General features: G+C 34.6%; 10 protein-coding genes across 10 annotated transcripts, besides 3 other annotated features; 8 read left to right on the forward strand and 2 right to left on the reverse strand.

Annotated features, from left to right (window-relative positions):
- Nucleotides 1-417: 417 nt before the first annotated feature.
- Nucleotides 418-450: a mobile genetic element.
- Nucleotides 418-450: a terminal%2Cinverted (terminal inverted repeat of tvBac_53III transposon ID:TVAGG3_0229260).
- A 727-nt stretch (nucleotides 451-1,177) lies between these two features.
- On the forward strand, nucleotides 1,178-2,227 carry TVAGG3_0229270 (GAT-like domain family; the record flags this gene model as incomplete). The annotated part of the gene is made up of 1 exon (XM_001300994.1): nucleotides 1,178-2,227. One exon carries the CDS (start codon nucleotides 1,178-1,180, stop codon nucleotides 2,225-2,227), a length of 1,050 nt encoding a protein of 349 aa, XP_001300995.1.
- A 34-nt stretch (nucleotides 2,228-2,261) lies between these two features.
- Nucleotides 2,262-2,644, reverse strand: TVAGG3_0229280 (translational elongation; the record flags this gene model as incomplete). Its single annotated transcript, XM_001300995.2, has 1 exon — nucleotides 2,323-2,637. One exon carries the CDS (start codon nucleotides 2,635-2,637, stop codon nucleotides 2,323-2,325), a length of 315 nt encoding a protein of 104 aa, XP_001300996.1.
- A 413-nt stretch (nucleotides 2,645-3,057) lies between these two features.
- TVAGG3_0229290 (structural constituent of ribosome) lies at nucleotides 3,058-3,673 on the forward strand (the record flags this gene model as incomplete). Its single annotated transcript, XM_001300996.2, has 1 exon — nucleotides 3,179-3,634. The coding sequence occupies one exon, from the start codon at nucleotides 3,179-3,181 to the stop codon at nucleotides 3,632-3,634; it is 456 nt and encodes a 151-aa protein (XP_001300997.1).
- A 70-nt stretch (nucleotides 3,674-3,743) lies between these two features.
- On the forward strand, nucleotides 3,744-5,858 carry TVAGG3_0229300 (vesicle docking involved in exocytosis; the record flags this gene model as incomplete). The annotated part of the gene is made up of 1 exon (XM_001300997.1): nucleotides 3,744-5,858. One exon carries the CDS (start codon nucleotides 3,744-3,746, stop codon nucleotides 5,856-5,858), a length of 2,115 nt encoding a protein of 704 aa, XP_001300998.1.
- Nucleotides 5,859-6,275: 417 nt separating this feature from the next.
- On the reverse strand, nucleotides 6,276-7,815 carry TVAGG3_0229310 (uncharacterized protein; the record flags this gene model as incomplete). The annotated part of the gene is made up of 1 exon (XM_001300998.1): nucleotides 6,321-7,754. One exon carries the CDS (start codon nucleotides 7,752-7,754, stop codon nucleotides 6,321-6,323), a length of 1,434 nt encoding a protein of 477 aa, XP_001300999.1.
- Nucleotides 7,816-7,865: 50 nt separating this feature from the next.
- Nucleotides 7,866-8,743, forward strand: TVAGG3_0229320 (uncharacterized protein; the record flags this gene model as incomplete). The annotated part of the gene is made up of 1 exon (XM_001300999.1): nucleotides 7,879-8,643. One exon carries the CDS (start codon nucleotides 7,879-7,881, stop codon nucleotides 8,641-8,643), a length of 765 nt encoding a protein of 254 aa, XP_001301000.1.
- A 672-nt stretch (nucleotides 8,744-9,415) lies between these two features.
- TVAGG3_0229330 (factor VIII-associated gene 1 family protein) lies at nucleotides 9,416-10,555 on the forward strand (the record flags this gene model as incomplete). Its single annotated transcript, XM_001301000.2, has 1 exon — nucleotides 9,416-10,336. The coding sequence occupies one exon, from the start codon at nucleotides 9,416-9,418 to the stop codon at nucleotides 10,334-10,336; it is 921 nt and encodes a 306-aa protein (XP_001301001.1).
- A 3,193-nt stretch (nucleotides 10,556-13,748) lies between these two features.
- Nucleotides 13,749-18,136: part of a mobile genetic element that runs on past the window's edge.
- TVAGG3_0229350 (protein of unknown function, DUF4106 family) lies at nucleotides 15,544-16,273 on the forward strand (the record flags this gene model as incomplete). Its single annotated transcript, XM_051227283.1, has 1 exon — nucleotides 15,544-16,273. A coding segment is annotated over one exon (730 nt), but the record flags the coding sequence as incomplete, so codon positions are not given.
- TVAGG3_0229360 (protein of unknown function, DUF4106 family) lies at nucleotides 16,808-17,344 on the forward strand (the record flags this gene model as incomplete). The annotated part of the gene is made up of 1 exon (XM_051227284.1): nucleotides 16,808-17,344. The coding sequence occupies one exon, from the start codon at nucleotides 16,808-16,810 to the stop codon at nucleotides 17,342-17,344; it is 537 nt and encodes a 178-aa protein (XP_051112270.1).
- On the forward strand, nucleotides 17,751-18,134 carry TVAGG3_0229370 (uncharacterized protein; the record flags this gene model as incomplete). Its single annotated transcript, XM_051227285.1, has 1 exon — nucleotides 17,751-18,134. One exon carries the CDS (start codon nucleotides 17,751-17,753, stop codon nucleotides 18,132-18,134), a length of 384 nt encoding a protein of 127 aa, XP_051112271.1.

Genomic DNA, 18,136 nt, shown 5'->3' on the forward strand with positions numbered 1-18,136 from the left:
TAAGTTTTCTATTTGCATTTTTCAAATAAAATATTTTACCAAAATAGATTAAAAATTGAATGAGTGAAGCGGTTTTCAATTATTAATATGTTTTCAAAAATTCTTTAGGCGAAATATGTACTGTGTTATGCATGTGAAAAGCAATTATCACAAAAATTTTGGATCAAAATTATGAAACATGGTTTAGCTTATAGAAATTCGATGATTCTAAATTAGCAAAAGTACGTAATCACGTTTGATCAAATTGAATTCAGATATAGTTTCATAACATAAAATAAAGTCTGGTCCCTAGCAGCTCTTCTAGTTCTTCAAGTATGTGGAGATCTCTTGACAATGTCAAAAAGTTGTTTGTATGTTTCTTCTCAATTTGAAAATAACAATTAAAACGTTTGCCCGTGTTCAAATTTTCAGAACTTTTTAAGGGTGCACTTTCCACTTTCTGACATGCTCTCAAAATATTAACATATCTTAATTTTAATAACAAAAAAGATTAACAGCCATATGAGATACTAAGTAGAGATTTGCAATAACTTTTTCCCGACTTTAGAAAATTAGGAAATAAAGTTTGGGTGTCAAAAAATTGACAGTATGTCAAAAAGTGGAAAGTGCATCCTTAAAGTTCATGAAAATTAGAATTTGCAAATGATTAAAGAAATTGTTTGCAATTTGGTCATAGGCAAGCTCCGTCCAAATTGCGAACAATTTTTTAAATTGTCTGAATAAAGACTGAGTTATGACCATATAAAACTAGTTACACAATTCTATCTATAAAAATGGAAAGAGCAACAAGATTTCCATGCACAATAAATTGGTCCTTTTAGGTTCATCTTGTTGATGTGAGGTTCAATTATGATCTAGGTTATAACATGGTATAAAGTAAATATATCATACTGTAATTGGTATTCATTGTGGTCGGTCAGAGCCATTCATTTCCAATTTTGATTCGAATCCTATAATAAATGGAATGAAATTAAATGAATACAATTATCAACCGATTTTAAGTATCAGATTAGATTTTCTGAGAATTCTAGCTGCACTACAGGAGCTAGTCAATAAACCCGATACCTCCAAGTGCAACCCTCCATAGCAAGGGGAGTAGAAACCAGCTGCATCAAATGAGCTGTGAATGGCAACTAAAAATAATATTTTTTTTTACAAAAAAAATTTTTTTTTAGAAATGAGTATTGATCTTAGTAGTTTAGAGGCACATGAAACCAACTTACTGAACGAAATAGCAAATTTAGAGAAGCAACTTTCAAAAGCAGTCGAAATTAATAATCAGCTTGAAGCCTCAGCACTTCTTCAATCTTATATTTATTATAAACAAGAACGTCCAAAAAGATTACAGTCTGTTTTTCAAGAAATGGAAAAATCATTATATAAAACTGAAGACGAATTGACCAAAGAAACACATGAATTAAACAGTCAATCTGAGGATCTTGAACGCGAATCAAAACAAATCCATACAGAATGCGAAAATAAAAGGAAAAAGCTAGCTGATTTACTTAAAGAAATTAGTAAAATGCGTGAAACTGCAAAACCTATCGAAATTACACCTCCTTCATTTGACAAAATGTGTTCTCGTCAAGTGGAACAGCTGGCTAGACAATTTGCTGCCACTGTTGGAGATGTTAATGAAGAAGATTTAATTATGTTTCTCGCAAGAGGAAAATCAGATATTGATATCGAACAAATTATCGAAAAGGCGCGAGCATTAGGACAAGCACGATACCAAGTTAAATGCATGAGCTTAGTTATCGAATGTTTAGAAAAGGCTAATGAAACTTTAAGAAATTTGGATTATGATGATTTTCATAATACTGCTGATGGTGCAACAACTTTATCGAATACATTAGATTACATTTCAAATCAGCTGTCAACAATAGCTCAAGAAGCGGATACAATTCCTGTTTCTTCAAATGTCCAACAACAAATGGATGAAATTAACGAATTACAAGAAAAGCTTCGCCAGCTTAGACAGAGATTAATAAATGCCCTTTCATCAGATTCTGCTTTCCCGATGCCCCCAGAAATATCTAATTCTGAGATGGAGAAAGAAGCGATGAAGGAATGCATTAACGCACTTAAGCAATCATCTCAGTCGTTTATAGAATACTTAAATAGAATTGATTCAGAAAATATTATCGATACAAGGATTGCAACAGAAGATGAAATACGTAATATTCTTCAGAGATATGAAGAACTGAAGCAACTTACTGTAAATTAGATATAAAGTTTTTTTGTTATATTAATTTTTTTTTGTATTTGATTGAACAAAAAAAAAGGATAAAGTAGATAAATTTTATATTAGTTCTGATTTATTTAGAAATCGAACATGTCACCAAGGTCAAGTGGAGCAGCTGGTTCTTCTTCCTTAACTTCCTCCTTTGGAGCTTCAGCAGCGGCAGCAGCTGGAGCAGCGCCAGCAGCTGGAGCGGCGGCACCACCGAGGGAAACGTTCTTGATTAAATCGGCAACGTTAGCCTTCTTGAAATAATCGGCATAAAGGTTAACCCAGAACTGGTCGAGTTTGAGGCCAGAAGCAGCGACAACCTTAGCAAGGGAATCAGCATTGATTTCCTTTTCGCCGTCGTTGAGGATGAGAGCGGCATAAACGCAAGCAAGTTCAGCTGACATTGGAAAGGACCGACCAGACTTAACCGCAAATTCGAATCAAAAATAAGTTTACAAAATAATCGTTATATTATAAAATTTTGGGTAGTTAGTCCTCTTTTTGATCCAAATTATTTAATCTCCAATCAAACTGATTAAAATTTCGATTTATCAAAAATATCAAAATTTTGTAAGAAATTTGTGAGTGTGCAATAGTATTTCCTACACGCACTCCAGCTAGATAATCTCGTGTTTCATTATCTTATCTATATCTATACGAGAAATCAAAATAATGAATCAAAATCTCTGTATTTCTAATGAAAGTCTGCATTTTAATGGAAGAATTTCAATGTATTGAATAGGAACATGTTGATCATATATCTCTCATCCATAAAATCAAGGAATTAAAAATCAGATTTTGGACCGATAAGAAAAATCGCTTTGGTTGGATTAATTCATCAGCAATATCCATTACAATAATATTTCATTGTAATTTGAAGAAACGAAATAAGGTCTGGCTGGACGACGATAGGAAATTGAGCGGTTATGGCTATCCTTTTTCCTTATGCCAACTCGTTTCCATAAGAGCAGAAAACTTCGTGGTCAGGTTTCTATGGGTTTCGGCCGTGTCGGTAAGCACCGTGTTTCACCAGGTGGCCACGGCCGTGCTGGTGGTCAGCATCATCAGAGAACATGGTTCGATCGCTTCCACCCAGGCTACTTCGGCAAGGTTGGCATGCGCCATCTTCACCTCATGAAGAACCGTGCTGATGAGTACGAACCAACAATCAATGTTGACAAGCTTTGGACACTTGTTCCAGAGGAGGTCCGTGTTAAGGCTGCCACCGCTAAGAAGGGTGATGCAGTTCCAGTTATCGACTGCGTCCAGAACGGCTTCTTCAAAGTTCTCGCCCGCGGTGAGCTTCCAAAGATCCCATTTGTTGTTCGTGCAAAGGACTTCTCTGAGGAAGCTGAAAAGAAGATCAAGGCCGCTGGTGGTGTCTGTGAGAAAGTTCAATAAATAAAACAGAATTATACAATCCCAAAATCTATGCACAAAAAAATTTTTTTTTCTTTGATTATGTAAAGTTTTTGACATTTTACAAATTTACGTGTCAAAAAATAAATTTATGAATCCCTTAGTTATTCTCACTGAGAAGCAGATCAGTGATTTAGAAACATCATTAAATACTAACAAGCAAGCAACAGATGCTCTTATCGCTGCTCACTTTGCAAATAACTCTGACAAAGAATTTTTACAGCAATTAACTTTATTTAAGGATCATAAAAAGCAAGATATTGCTGCACTTTGCCAAAAGTACTCCGAAACTTTCGGAAAAAGTATAGATGGTGCTAAAACTCTTGGTCAATCTTCATCCGACATCCAAAAAAGACTTACGGCTATCGAAGGAGAAATAAAAGCTACCATGCAATCATATAAGTCATCATTAGAAGATGCTGTTAAGATCAGAAAAACAATTCAAGAAACTGATGAAAAATTAAAAGCAAATTTAGAATTCCAAGTTTTAATTCAGCATCTTAAAAACATTAATGAAGAAATTCGCGCAGGAAATTACTATATCGCAACAATTCGAACTCTTGAATTTGCAAATTATGACTCCCCGATATCTTCTTGTGCAACAATCAGACAGCTTCAAAAAGACGTCGATCCTATTCTTGCTCATATTGAAAACCTCGCTGATAAGAAATTCTCATCCTGGATGGTTAATTTCAATTCTCAATGTGAACTCATCGGAGAAGCATTCTTAAAGAAGGAAAAAATACCACCTATCGATGTTTCAGCTGTTTACGAATACTATATGCTTGAAAAAGCGCTTGGAAGAGCTGAAGTTTTCCTATCAATTTACAATGACAAGCGTGAGAAGCAATTAAAGCTTCTTCGTGAGAGCAGAAAGCCAAGAGCTAATATCGATCCGATCGATCAGCTCTTCAGTATCGCTGCAGGCTTCTTCTACATTGAATGGAAGATATCTGCTGATGGATACAACTTACTCGAGCCAGCCCGTATGGAGAGAATGTGGAATGAAACAATTGGCTACATGACTAGAGAATTTAGCCAAAAAGTTTTGCACGATAAAGTTGAAGATATGATTTTCTTGTCTCAGAGAATTTCTCACTTCGATGAACGCATGAGTATATGTTCTATGAACTCTTCTGAGCTCCAGAAAGTCATTACAACTCGTGGAAAGCAATTTAATCAATCTCTCAAAAGAATGTCGTCCGTTCAGATCAAGCAGTGCATCGATGCAAGCTCTTTAGACTCCATACAAGCATCTGATTCCGAATCAATTGCAAAATGCGCGCAATACAACATGGTTGCAAACGATTCGCCAGTTTCCTTCATTCCTGAGCTCGGAAAAGTCTGTGAAATCATCGAAAGTACGCTTCTCAAGTGGCTTGATTTCGCTCTTGTCCATCAGGACTCACTTTTGGTCGAATTATACGAAGCTTTGGTCGGAGCGTTCGGTAACGCCATCAAAGCCCGTATTCAAACCGCCCAAACAATTATTTTATGCGCGAATTTAATTGCTTCTTTGTCGGCATTTGATGGAGCTTTAACTTACTTTGAGCAATTCCTTCAGCACTCCATGGCATCGAATATCAAACAGGATAAGGAGAAGCTCCGTAGAACTATTTTTGCCGTTGAAGAAGAAGGAGCCAAAAAATTGGCATCTTTGTTCAACAGTTTCTCCGATGAACTTATATCAGCATACTACATTAGGACAATGGCAAGCGAACCACCGCCCCATTCGACTACAATGCAGCTAGTTATGTATTTCGAAACAATGACTAGTCAATTAATTAACAATATACCACAGAAGATCTTCCAAACAACCATTGAAAGCGTTGCAAAGCATATTTCCGATCTATTTACGAATTTGATTGTAGCAATGGATAAAATTTCTTGGACACCAGATTTTATTTCAGTTGTATCCCTCAATGTTAATGCAATCGGAAACTGGTCAGCTTTGATATCAACTCCGTCCGCAAAAGCTCAAATTAATGGTTTAATCAAATTGTTGTCGCTTTTATTATCTTCTCAGTTATCTACATTCGCTGGAAACCCACAATTCATGGAAAGAAACAAGGATATTCCTTTCCAAGCCATGGTTGCGATTTTGCAAAGATACAACCCAACAACGAAGAAACAGTTGAATGTATTACAGCCAAACTTAGTTGCAAGCCTGATTGCAAAGTTCAGTACTCCTCAAGGTCCTCAGTAATTTTGAATTTTTTTTATTTTTTATTTTTGTAGATTTTTATATTTATTAGTAAAAAGATTTATCGATACGAAGATAGTTTCTTTATATGTTTAATACCATTCATACATTTCAAATTAAACATGAAATATCTCATAAAATCCATCTATTATATCTAATTTTAAGTTCGATTCACCCTTTAAACTTAATTTCCTGGCCCATGATGACATGTTATTGGTGTCCATACTCTCTAAAATGAAATTATTTAAAAATCTTCTAAATATCATTCTTCATTTGAGATACTACCAGATAAATTAACTGTATCTTTTTGAATTATTTACTATGGTATAGCAATTTTCCTAAGAGTCTTCGGAAATTTATCATAAAATATAATTTCTATATGTACATTTGAAGTTCAACGATGTATAAAAAATCTATAATATAAGTTCGATTTATTCATACTTTTTTTACAAACAAAAATATAATTTACATGTTTTGTTGTACTTTTGAGACAACATCGTTGAGTTTGATGCCATTATATGTTGCCTGATCTGAAAGATGGCAATAGTAGTAAGTGCAGTTGCAAGGTGAACTGTTTTTAATAAATTCATGTTTTAATGAAGATTGTTTAGCAATCCAAACTGATCCTACAGCGCAGCTAGATGTATCTGGTGGTACTTCAATGAATGTTGATCCTTTTGGCATAAATGGAGCAAAAACTGCTGTTTTAATATGTCCGCAAACGAAAACTGATGCAGATTCAAGAGTTTTAACAATTTCTTTGAAGGATGTATTTTCATTGATTACTTTAACCTTTATTTTGGCTACTTTTTCGATTTCATCCTTGAAAATTTCTGTATAATTATCTAATACAACTGTTTTTGGCTTTTTAGTGGCGTTTGTATACCATTTCCTCATGGTTTCGAAATCTACATGATTGGCTGCTAGGAATTGAAGCTGTTCTGCGTAATATCCAATCGAAATATTTTTATCTTCTTTGGATTGAGTAAATGTAGATGCTGATGAACGTGGAATTCTCAATTCTTCGAATAAATATGAGCCGTTACGTAATGTTGTCACTCCTGGAACGTTTTTGAACAAATAAGTGTGATTAAACCGTTGGCTTGGAAGGTAAACGTATGCGTTTTGATAGTTTATGTCTTTGTAAGTAATTGTAAATGGATATAAAACGTCAATCATTAAATTAAATGTTGTATTCGAATCTGCTGCAACCAAAATTGCATGTTTCGGTATCATTTGACCGCCATACTTAGCACGAATTTGTTCCGCTGCATTGTGGTCTTTGCCCATTTTCATAACGTAATCTGGTGAAATCCTGAGGTTATCTAAGCGTCCTGGAGGCTGCATCGAGAAGAGAATAGTATCATTGAAGAAAAATATTGAGTAAAATATGCCTGTTGTCCTTGGCTGGAAGGTTAATCTTGACCATCCAACTGGAAAGATATCAATTGATTCAACAACAACATTTTCAGATCTAATCGATCTACCGTCACAAAGTAATGACGTGTTTATTTTTCCAGCGACTGTTTGAAGTGCACAAAATGAAATATTTTCAAGATCGCTTTTGATATCCCAGAAGTTTTTGATCGGATAATCAAATATGATTCCATCCATATCGGCTCGCAATTTAATCATTGAGAGTGCAAGCTGTTTTGGGTACTGAATGAAATCATCAACGTGCAATTCGACTTTTAAGCGGTTAAGTTCTGCATATAACTTAGTAACTTTAATGTTTGAGCAATCGACAATGCCAGAACCGTCAGGTAATGGTAAACTTGGTGGATCATTGTCTAAAATTAGCAAAAGAATCATTAAAATGAACGCTATAGGAATCATAAAAGCAGTACGAAACGCATACCCGAAAGTTTTAATATCATCTAAGAGAGTGCGCCTCGCCATATATTTAGGATTGAAATCTCTGTTTTTTTATAATCCGTGAATTGAAAGAAAGTAATTCAATATTTCAATGGAAAACGGAAATAAAAATAAATTAATTTTCATTTTGACAAATTGAATTTCATACATGATTTTTATACTAGCCATCATTGAAACAAAGACAAACAAGCTTAGTGAGAACCAACAAATTGCCGACAAAAAGAATCTTCTTGAATTAAAAGTTCCAATAGGAAAATCAAACATTTCATCAGCTGCCTTTAAGAAATTCGAGAATAAATTTACTGTCATTAATAATCATACCGTCACAAAGATGATAAATGATCATGAAATTACAGAATTTGCTAACTACAATGTTAGCAAAGTAAAATGTGGAAAATGCCATAGCTTAGCAAAATGTGTTTGGCCTGGAATATGTCAATGTCCTCCTGGATATGAAGGAGATGGTACTAATGCTTGTAATATTCCAACTCCATATAGTTTCAGCTACATGATTGGACAATTTCCTGAAAATTCTACCGAATTCATCAATGTTTCTTATACAGGCGTTAGTTCCAGATTCAATATTACGAAAGTTTATTGTAAAATTGGAACACAAATATCACCTGCAATAAGTTACGGACATCTATATGCATTATGCAATACTACTTACTCTAAGAAAGGACTTGAAATTTCCCTATCCTTTGACGGAGTTAATTTCGGAGAAGGCGTAATAATTGGAAATTCATCCTTTTATAGCTGGTATGTTTACGTAGGTATTGGTGCTGGCATAATATTAGGTATTTACGCTATATTCTTGCTGTTTTCTTCAAAACCTGGGCCGCTCGCAAAGAAAGATGAAGTAATTCCTCTCACAAAAGATGTTAACAGAGCAGATGACTTTGATGAACTGTAAGTCTATTCGTTTTTGTTATTATATGTATCTTATATTTAATAAATATAAATATTTGTTTGTTTTCTCAAATAAAACTTCTAACTTCATTATTATAAGTTGCAAAATTGCATACTTCTTGATCCTTTGATTATGAAAATATTTCATTATTGATATCAATAAATATATATTAATCCCGATCTTTATGTTTTATAAATGGATTTTAAATTAATTCATATTATATTTATGTTTCCATTATTTAGATTTTGATTTAAACATGAACATCTTCTAAAATTTGCATTTGAATTATGAAAAATTCTAAAGAAATTATGTTTTATAAAAAACAAATCAAAAATATAGGAGAATTCATATCGATTTTGTGATTTCGAAAAAAATTTGGAAAAGTTCGAGTCTTCGAAATTGAAATAAATGCATAGGCAAGATACTTTCCGCTTGAATTTTTCGATATTTCGATGATTTTTTTGAATTTGATATCCGGATTAATGAGAATCGACTAAAATATGTTAAAACCTGCATTTTAAACCTATTCACACCATACTCCCTTTTAGTTAAAGATATATCTAATCTTATTAGAGATTTACATTTATTGCTTCCAAATTGGAAGGAATTTAATCACACTTCTCAAACAAGAACAGTAACATTCATTATATTCTTACCAATAAAGAAATTGAATCATTTCAATAAAAGAAAGGGCTATTCGTTTTTCTTTACATTAGTATAGAAATAAATTGGTTTACTAAGCTTTGATTCTGCTTCCAAATTTCATTTTTTAATAATGTTCTTCCAACAATATGACGAGAAAATGGTAGAACTTTCTAAATTTTTCAAAACAAAAAGAACTATCTATGAAACAGCTACGTTTTTTGATCAACTTTACCATGCCCAAAAGACTGATAATCCATTTGACGTCGCATTAGCTGCTCTGGCAAAATTTGGTGAGCTTCAATGCTATGTGAAAGTCGAAGACACTTCCCGAGCTCTACAAACTGCTGTTACTGCTGCTCGATTATTTATTCAAAATGCCCAATTTGGATTTGAATTTTCCAAATCTCTTCCAGAATCATGGTCAAATTCTCTTACTGATGGCTTACATTGCTATAGAGTAGCTATTGACCTCCTTAAAACAGCAAATAAACCTTATTTGGCTGCGACAATGTTAAATGAAATGGGAAAGGTCGAAAGCGATTTTGAATTAACACATGCATCAGGAAATACATATGAAGAGGCTATCGATGTCATTATTACAGGCCAAGCTCCCCTTCCTTTACTCTTTACATCTGTTCTTAACGCAATCATGGCCTATTCTAAGATTGATAGATACGATCTTGCACTCCATGCTCTACAGAAAGCACAGCTCCACTTCTTCGATAATGAAACAATGTGGGTTTCTCCTTCGCCAATCATGAAAAGACAATACAGAGATATTCAAATTGAACACGCACTTCTACTACTTAACGTTTATCGCTACGATGAGTGCTTAGAATTCATTGGTAAAAACTTGGAACCTGCCGAAGTTTCTATCATCGAAAAAATGGTCGAAGCATCGAAATCTAGCCAAATTTACCTCATGGATAAGATTATCGAAGAAGCAAGAGAAACAAAAATCTTCAATAATATGCAAATCGGTCTTTTAATGAAACACCTTCAATTTACATCAAGAGAAGTTGAAGCTGGCATTTTCCAGATTATGTCTTAATTCGAATTCTTTTTTACAGTTCGTATTTTTATTATTTAATTTGTAAAACCAAAAATAAATGTTATTTAGCTTAAGGGTGCATTCCAATAGTATTATATTTAACTTTCGATAACTACAGGATGAAGTATATCTTACCATATTGGTTAAAGGTGATATTGAATTCGATTTCCTGATTTAATTAGGTATAGTGATCTAATTATAGACAATTCTTTAAAATTTATGCAAGTGGCATACTATTCTATTGATATAATTCTCAAAAATTAAAAAATTATCGTTGATATTTTATTAAAATTTATTTAATCAGCCGCACATATATCAAATTATTAAGTGTTACAACAACACATTAAAAATATAAGTAGAAAAGAAAGAAAAATTAAAGGTACCCCCACTCTAAAACTGTTAATAATTTCGACTTGGTTTCAAGGCTGTAGATTATATAGATCATTGTAAGATATTATGCGTTGAGTTGGTAAGCTTGTAAATACATCCTTAAGGATACCCTTACATTGCGTAGTTAGAAAGAGAATATGATATTGTCATGATTGCTAAAGTTTTAGGCTCCAGAAATGAATATACATCAAACTGAAACAATTGATAAATTGAATGAACTTTTGAGAGGTTCTCAAATAAAAAAATTATCTAATTTTTTACAATATTACTATTATTTTATCCACATATGTATATATAGTAATTTGAAAAAAAAAAAAAAAAAAAAAAAAAGGTAGTGGGGCCTCCAGGCGCGTTGCGCCCTCTAGCCCTGAAGTTTTTTTTTCTTGGGATGGGCCTCCAGGCACTTCGTGCCCTCTAGCCCATAAAAAATTTTTGAGAGTCGTCGCCGTTGACTTTTTTTGTAGAGCACTCAAAATAGTATAACTTTGTCCGGACAAGTAAGGGTCTATCGTCGCTACAGGAAAAGTTACGGGCGTTCCAAGGAAGTATACTTTGAGAAGACTTTCCCCCTTATAGAATGAGATAGGACGGTTATTTTACAAAACTGACAACACTTTGACCGAGTAGTTTTTTGAGCTGAACAAATAGTGTCATATAAACATCTGTCGAAAACCGCTTTTTAACTTCACTTAAAATGCCACGTAAGCTACGTAAGAATATACGTAAGAGGAAGAGAGCATTGAAACATCCAATAGTAAAACTGACACCACAACAACAGTTGCAACAACAAATGCTGAATGACCCCACTATGTTGCAACAAATGTCAAGCAACCCTATGCTCTTAAACCGAGTTCTTGGTGCACAGAGTGGAGGTTTAAGAGCGGCACTTTTAGCGAAAATGGCAGGCTATGGTGGAGCTGCAGACGGAACAGCTTATAACCCTCAAAGTCAAATGAATTTGAGTTCACTCAAAAATCAAATAACAGATGTCAAAAAGTCAAACATAGACATACAGAAGCAAATAAGTGAAAACGAAAAGAAACTAGAATATGACAGACACACAAAGAAACTCAATGAGTTAAACGTAGAGAAAAAGAAGAAAGAAGAACAACTGAAAGAACTAAGTACAGAGGAATATGCGAAAAAAGTGTCAGAAAAAGCAGCAGAAGTAGCAAAAATGGAACAAGATGTTGTAAATTTGAAAAACCATACTACTCAATATAAAGTACTGAAAGATGAAGAGATAAAACAAAAAGCCCTGAAGACATATATGGATAGCGATGAATATAAAAAAGAAGTTGAAGCAAATGTAAAGGCAGAAAAACTTTTACAGTTGCAAAACCAAACCGTACAGTATGAAAACTTAGCACAAGAAAGTAAAAATAACGACGCAGCCATGCAAAAGGCAATGAAAAGCGCAGAATATATAAAAGCTAACAATGACTGGTTAGATGCCCAAGCCAACGCTAAAGCAGCCCAGCTTATAGGGTCAATAAGGACAAAAATACAAGCGGATGAAGACAGTTCAAATGAAGCTTTAACAAATGCTGACTTTAAGAACGCCTTCGAAGCTCTTCATAGTAAGGTGAAACAAGTGAACGACTTCTCATCTGGAAAGAAACTGAAGTCTGAAGGTTTCGACAAAGAGTTAAAAGAAGTAGCACAAAATATAACGAAAATAACAGATGCAGCAACGAGACAGGCAGTTCAAAGTGCCTATGACGCCGTTAGAGCAACTGTTGTGGAAAGTCAAGAAAAAGAGTTACAACAGACCAAAACAGACCTAGTAAATGCTTTCTTAAAAACGAAAAGTCAGGTAGGACACTATGCTGCAGATGGAACATATGTGCCAGCTGGTGGAACTTATATACCAGCTGGTGGAACTTATATACCAGCTGGTGGAACTTATATACTAGCTAGTGGAACTTATATACCACCAAACCCTCCAAGAGAAGCACCTGCACCAGGACTACCTAAAACATTTACATCGTCACATGGACACAGACACAGGCATGCACCAAAACCAACACAACAACCAACAGTTCAAAATCCAGCACCACAACAACAACCAGCACAACAACCACCTCCACAACCAGCACCACAACCAACAGTTCAAAACACTGCACCACAACAACCACAAACAGAGCAAGGACATAAAAGAAGTAGAGAACAAGGAAACCAAGATTTCTTAAAAATGCTTAAAGAAGACTATGGTTACCCAGATACTCTTGACTTTAGTGACAGATATAAAGAAGCTATTAGAAAGTTCAAGGAAGGAAATACTGACCCGAACCTATTTAGCTTTATGGTTCAGCACCAAATGGGATATAATTTCAAACCTGGAAAATACAAGCTCGCTAAGGGATATGATTTAATAGCATATCATCCAAATGACATGAACGAATTTACTCCGAGATATTTGGTGTCAGAGCTAAATGACAATTCAACTCTCTTCATGAAACGCGTAAAAAATAGAGACGGAACGAAAGAAGAAAGGTTTATGAGTCCGGATGACTTAGATAGGGAACTTGTTAAAAACGGTCTCGGAATATATGAAATGCCAGCAGATGAGGTACAAGAAACTCAACAGGAAGAAGTTCAGATACAACCAGACATGGAAGAAATAGTTCAGCAACAACAGCTAGAAGAGCCTGAAGGAAACGAACAAGTCCCTCCTTTGGAAACTAACTTCACAGAACTAGATGAAGATTTGGAACAGCCGAAAAATCTTGACCCTCAACAAGAGTATGAGGTGAATATGGAATCTTTCCAAGAGTCTAAAAAAAATTCGGCTGACATGGTAGAAGAATATCGAAAAATGTTTGCCGACATACAAAAGACTCCAACACCAGATGAAAATATTCAGCATAGAATGGAAGTACTGAAAGAAAATGTACACAAATACAACAACCCTTTTTACTTACGACCATATAACGTTCAATCTTTGGCTGAACTCGGTGAAAATAAAAGGTTAAATTTCAACAAAACATATAGAAATGAAACATTGTTTAAAGTTCATTCAGAACCTAACCAATATGGAAACAAACCTACTTTTGTTTCTGCAGACTATGGAACTACAATGAGATGGGGTCATAAAGCTAACCCGGATAGGTGGTTCATAAACTTACAACCACAATTCCAAGAAGTTGTAGACGCAATGGAAGTCAATGGTGAACCAGATTTAGCTGGTATTTTCAGCGCGGCTTTAATGCCATTGAAAGATATGAAACATGCAGATATTTTGGACCAGTATGAAATGAACATGGCTGATGGAAATATAACACCTGACGTTCTAGAACATTTATCTCAAAGAACTACACAGAACCATAAAGATGGTATATTTGGTGAAGAGTTTAGAAAGAGAGTTAGGGAGAGAGAAGGAAGAGAACCTATTGTACATGACCTTGCAAACGAAAGTTTGCAAAATGTCATAAAAACTTACTTTGCAGACAATGAAATGAGAAGGGATGAATATTTAAGAAAACTCAAATGGACAGTACCAAATGAAATGTTAGTATTGAAAAACATGTTCCTTGACAAAATAAAACCAACTACAGAAATAAATGACGCAAGACTGAAACATTGGGTAAAAGCTTTCCCATTCACAAAAGATATAATTGGTAACATGGAAAGAAAACCAGAATGGCTACAAAAACATATATTTGGAAACGAGCTTATTCCATATGGACAAGCTCTGTTTGAAGAGCTTGAACCGGAAACTCAGGAAAGAGTCATGCAAACAATACGCGAAGACTCAAATACAAACTATGACAAAATCTTTCTAGGATATAGGTTACCTGAGATGGGCGACCAGAGCCCAAAGGCAAAAAGGACATGGGAAATTTACAACATACTAGGTGAACATGAGGCAAAGATGCAACAACTTAAAGCAGAGGGCAAGTTACCAAAAGCGACACCAAAGAAGAAGAGAAGAGTAGAACAAAGTGAAAGTAGTGAAGAACAAAGTGAAAGTAGTGGCAATGAAGGAAAAAGAAGAGTTAAAAACTCAGTCAGGAAGAAAGTAAAGCTTGGTCCACGTGGGTTCTATTATGACACATAAATCCAACTATTCTATATTTTTACCCATATGAAATGTACGCCGCTCAGAATATAACGCCAACAGTTTTGGATGCCATGAATGGAAATGTTTCCGAATGGTATAACGAATGCGACAATGCCATTAGAAGGTCAGAAATAGTTCCTGGAACTTACGAATATACAACTGCTGTTTCTTATGGAAACGTAGGTGAGTTTGGTGAAGGTTCTTCAACAACAGTAGATATTGCTTGCGACAGGTTTCATTATTTTCTATTGACAACTCATTCTTATACGTGGAACAAGACATTGAAATAAAACCTTCTGCCAAGTTGTCTGACAAGAAAGGTTGCAATGGAATTTTCTATGTCGGATACCAATATGCTCCAGAAGTTTTCATGGGATATAAGATATATTCTAACTCTGACTTAGTTCAAACAGTAACATGGGCAAACTATGAATGGTTCGCTTTGAGAAACTCAGTACAACCACAAGCTAGAGAACAAACAGACCAGTATGCAACTATTGAGAAAATAAGAAGACTTGACCCTAACGTTCCAGGAGTTTATGTTAACCTTTCTGGTTCAGATGGAAATGCTGTCACTAAAGTAAAACTGAAACTTAGAGTTCCTTTGTCATCTTTCCTCATCTTCAGGTTTTTAAGATACTTGCCAAACTGGGCAGGAAAAATTTCTATTGAACTTACTCCAAGCAAAAATAACTTAGTCATTGCACCAACGCAAGACCCATTCACTCTTACAGACGTAAAGGGAGCAAATCAAACGTCATTCGCCGAATTTTGCAAAGACAAAGTTGACTTAGACTTTGGTTTCTCAAACCTCAACACTGAAGTAAAGTATTATTTCAATGCTGCTGGAACTGCTTGGGACCCAGTTAGGTTTACATGCGAACAGTTTGAATGCAAGAGAATAGAAAGCAGACTTGCAGTCTATATGTTGGACCCAGATATTTCAAATGCTTTAGCTGCCAAATATATTGCAGTTCCACTTATGTTCCCTATACACCAAATATCTGTCAAAGACTTTGCAGGTGAAGTTGGAAACCAAAATCCAGGAACCGCAGGTGCAAGAACAGATATTGCTTTAACAACTGCAATGAAACACGCAGATACTATGTTTGTACTGTTCAGACGAACTATAAATGACTATTCTTGTTTCTACAACCCCGGTATTAAATATCATATAAACATAGATGGCAAATATTATCCAAGAGAAGAATATTCTACAGTTGAGGATATGAGGTCATACAACTTGACATTAGATGCTATGAACTTTAACAACAACTTCACAACAACCATTAACCCTGAAATGCAAAGTTCTATTATGCCATATGTGAAAGTATGGACTCATACAGGAAGTCAAAAAACTCAATATACAAATGGAGACCGTTCAAACTTTTGGCTTGGCATTCCATTTGCTGACTCAGAAGACTTTATGGGTGGTATTTCAACTGTTGGTACTGTACAAATACAATATACTGGTGACAGAGACGGTCCATATGAACTGAGAGCAAAGAAGTTTACAAAACCAATAGCACTTTTCACGGAAGATGCTCTTTTGAAGATTCGTTCGATGATGAAACCTGCTGGGGCTCCTCAGATTGGCATAACGACAGCTTCCATCGAGCAGATTTTGGCAGCAGGTCAGTAAGTTGTTCTTGAACTGACTTCTCTCCGTCAAATATTGACAGTACGCCAGTTTTGACATAATATTGTATTATAAACTTTCCTTTAGAAATATCTGTAAGTTTTGTTGTTATATTTTTGTCTGCTTCAAGAACTTTCACCATTTCAGTTATACCAACTTTCTTTGCTTTATGAAAATATTTTGGTTCAGCAAAGACTGCTATTCTATAACATTTTCCATTGTTTGTATAAAGAACTATTCTGTCAATGTATTTGTATTGTTTGTGTGTGTAAACTTTGTTCTGCTTCAATTCGAAGAGATATCCGAATACGTCCATCTTTTTATTCTAAGTAAAATGTCATTTCCGAAAAATAGAAGCGTAAGTGTTTCAAAAGGTTTAATGGCGGTGGCAGATGTGAAGTTAAATTCACCAACTCAAACAAACAGTCAAAGTGTTATTGTCAATGTCAAAGAAAGAGATGTTGAAGTGGGGAAACCATACGAAGACGAAGATGGTATAACAATTGTTCCTGTAAAAGAACAACCAACATACCCTGAAGTTAGCAGAGACTTAAGTTCTGTTGCAGATATTCGAAACGACTACCAACAACTGAAAGACAAACTTCAAACTCAGGAGAAGATTTGTCAAGCTTTAGGTATAATGTTAAACTTGGTCGAACACAACCCTGTAAAAGTGAACTCATATGTCATTGCACCTCATGAAGTTTTGAAAGAACTATTGAAACTTTTGACAGAGGCAGACGATATAAACATCAAAGAAATAGAACCCGACATTAGTTGCTGTGGTGTTTCATATAATGTCATTGACAAGATATACGTTATGAAAGGAGGTGAAACGTTGAACTTAAAATATAGTTTCCCAGACGTTATAAAAATATTTGACGACCACAACATTTCATTAAAATTTATTTGCTAAGTAAATGGCAGAAGACATAGTGGTTTATACTATTACGACTAAAAACCCTGAGTCATATAATTCTATAACAACAAACTTACAAAGTCCTCAAGGACGATATTGTAAACTAACTTAAACACAATGACGACTAAAGCTGTTTTGCTCTTTTGACACCAGAAGATTTTATTGTTGTGAATGGTAAAAAATACTCCTTTGAAGATACTTACTCAGATATACCACCAACAGGTTTTGTTGACTTATTTAATACTTTAAGGACGAGTGTAACATGTGCTGCAACTAGAGCAGGTTTCATTATGTTTGGATGTCCGACTGAGTTTACTATAAACAATATGAGCTATAATACAAAACTTATATCTGGTTTTTACTACCAACATTTCCTATAACAGGAAAAGGTGTCATACAAGGAATGTCTGTTCCATTGACTTTAAGTACACCTATTTTATATATTGTTTCAAACTTAGGTTCAAAGTGCTATTCGAATGTCGACAGAAACTACTATGACCAAAAGATACTTATGCGTATAAACAACACTTTCTCTGCTGGTTTGCCTATTGTTCATTCGAATGCAGAGTTTTCAGCTTTAGTAAACTCAAACACTTTAGCAAACATAAACTTAACCTTAGTTGACGCAAACTTTGTTCCTGTAAAACTTTTATGTCCTATGTATTTGTCAATGACGGCAGAAAGTTTCGAATTGGAAGATGCAACTGGTGAAAGTATTGTATTACAAGAACAACTTCAACAACAAATAGCTCAAGAACAACAAATGCAACAAATAGCTCAAGAATAAAA

Source organism: Trichomonas vaginalis, chromosome IV, assembly GCF_026262505.1.
Source record: "Trichomonas vaginalis G3 chromosome IV, whole genome shotgun sequence".
Classification (NCBI taxonomy): Eukaryota; Parabasalia; order Trichomonadida; family Trichomonadidae; genus Trichomonas; species Trichomonas vaginalis.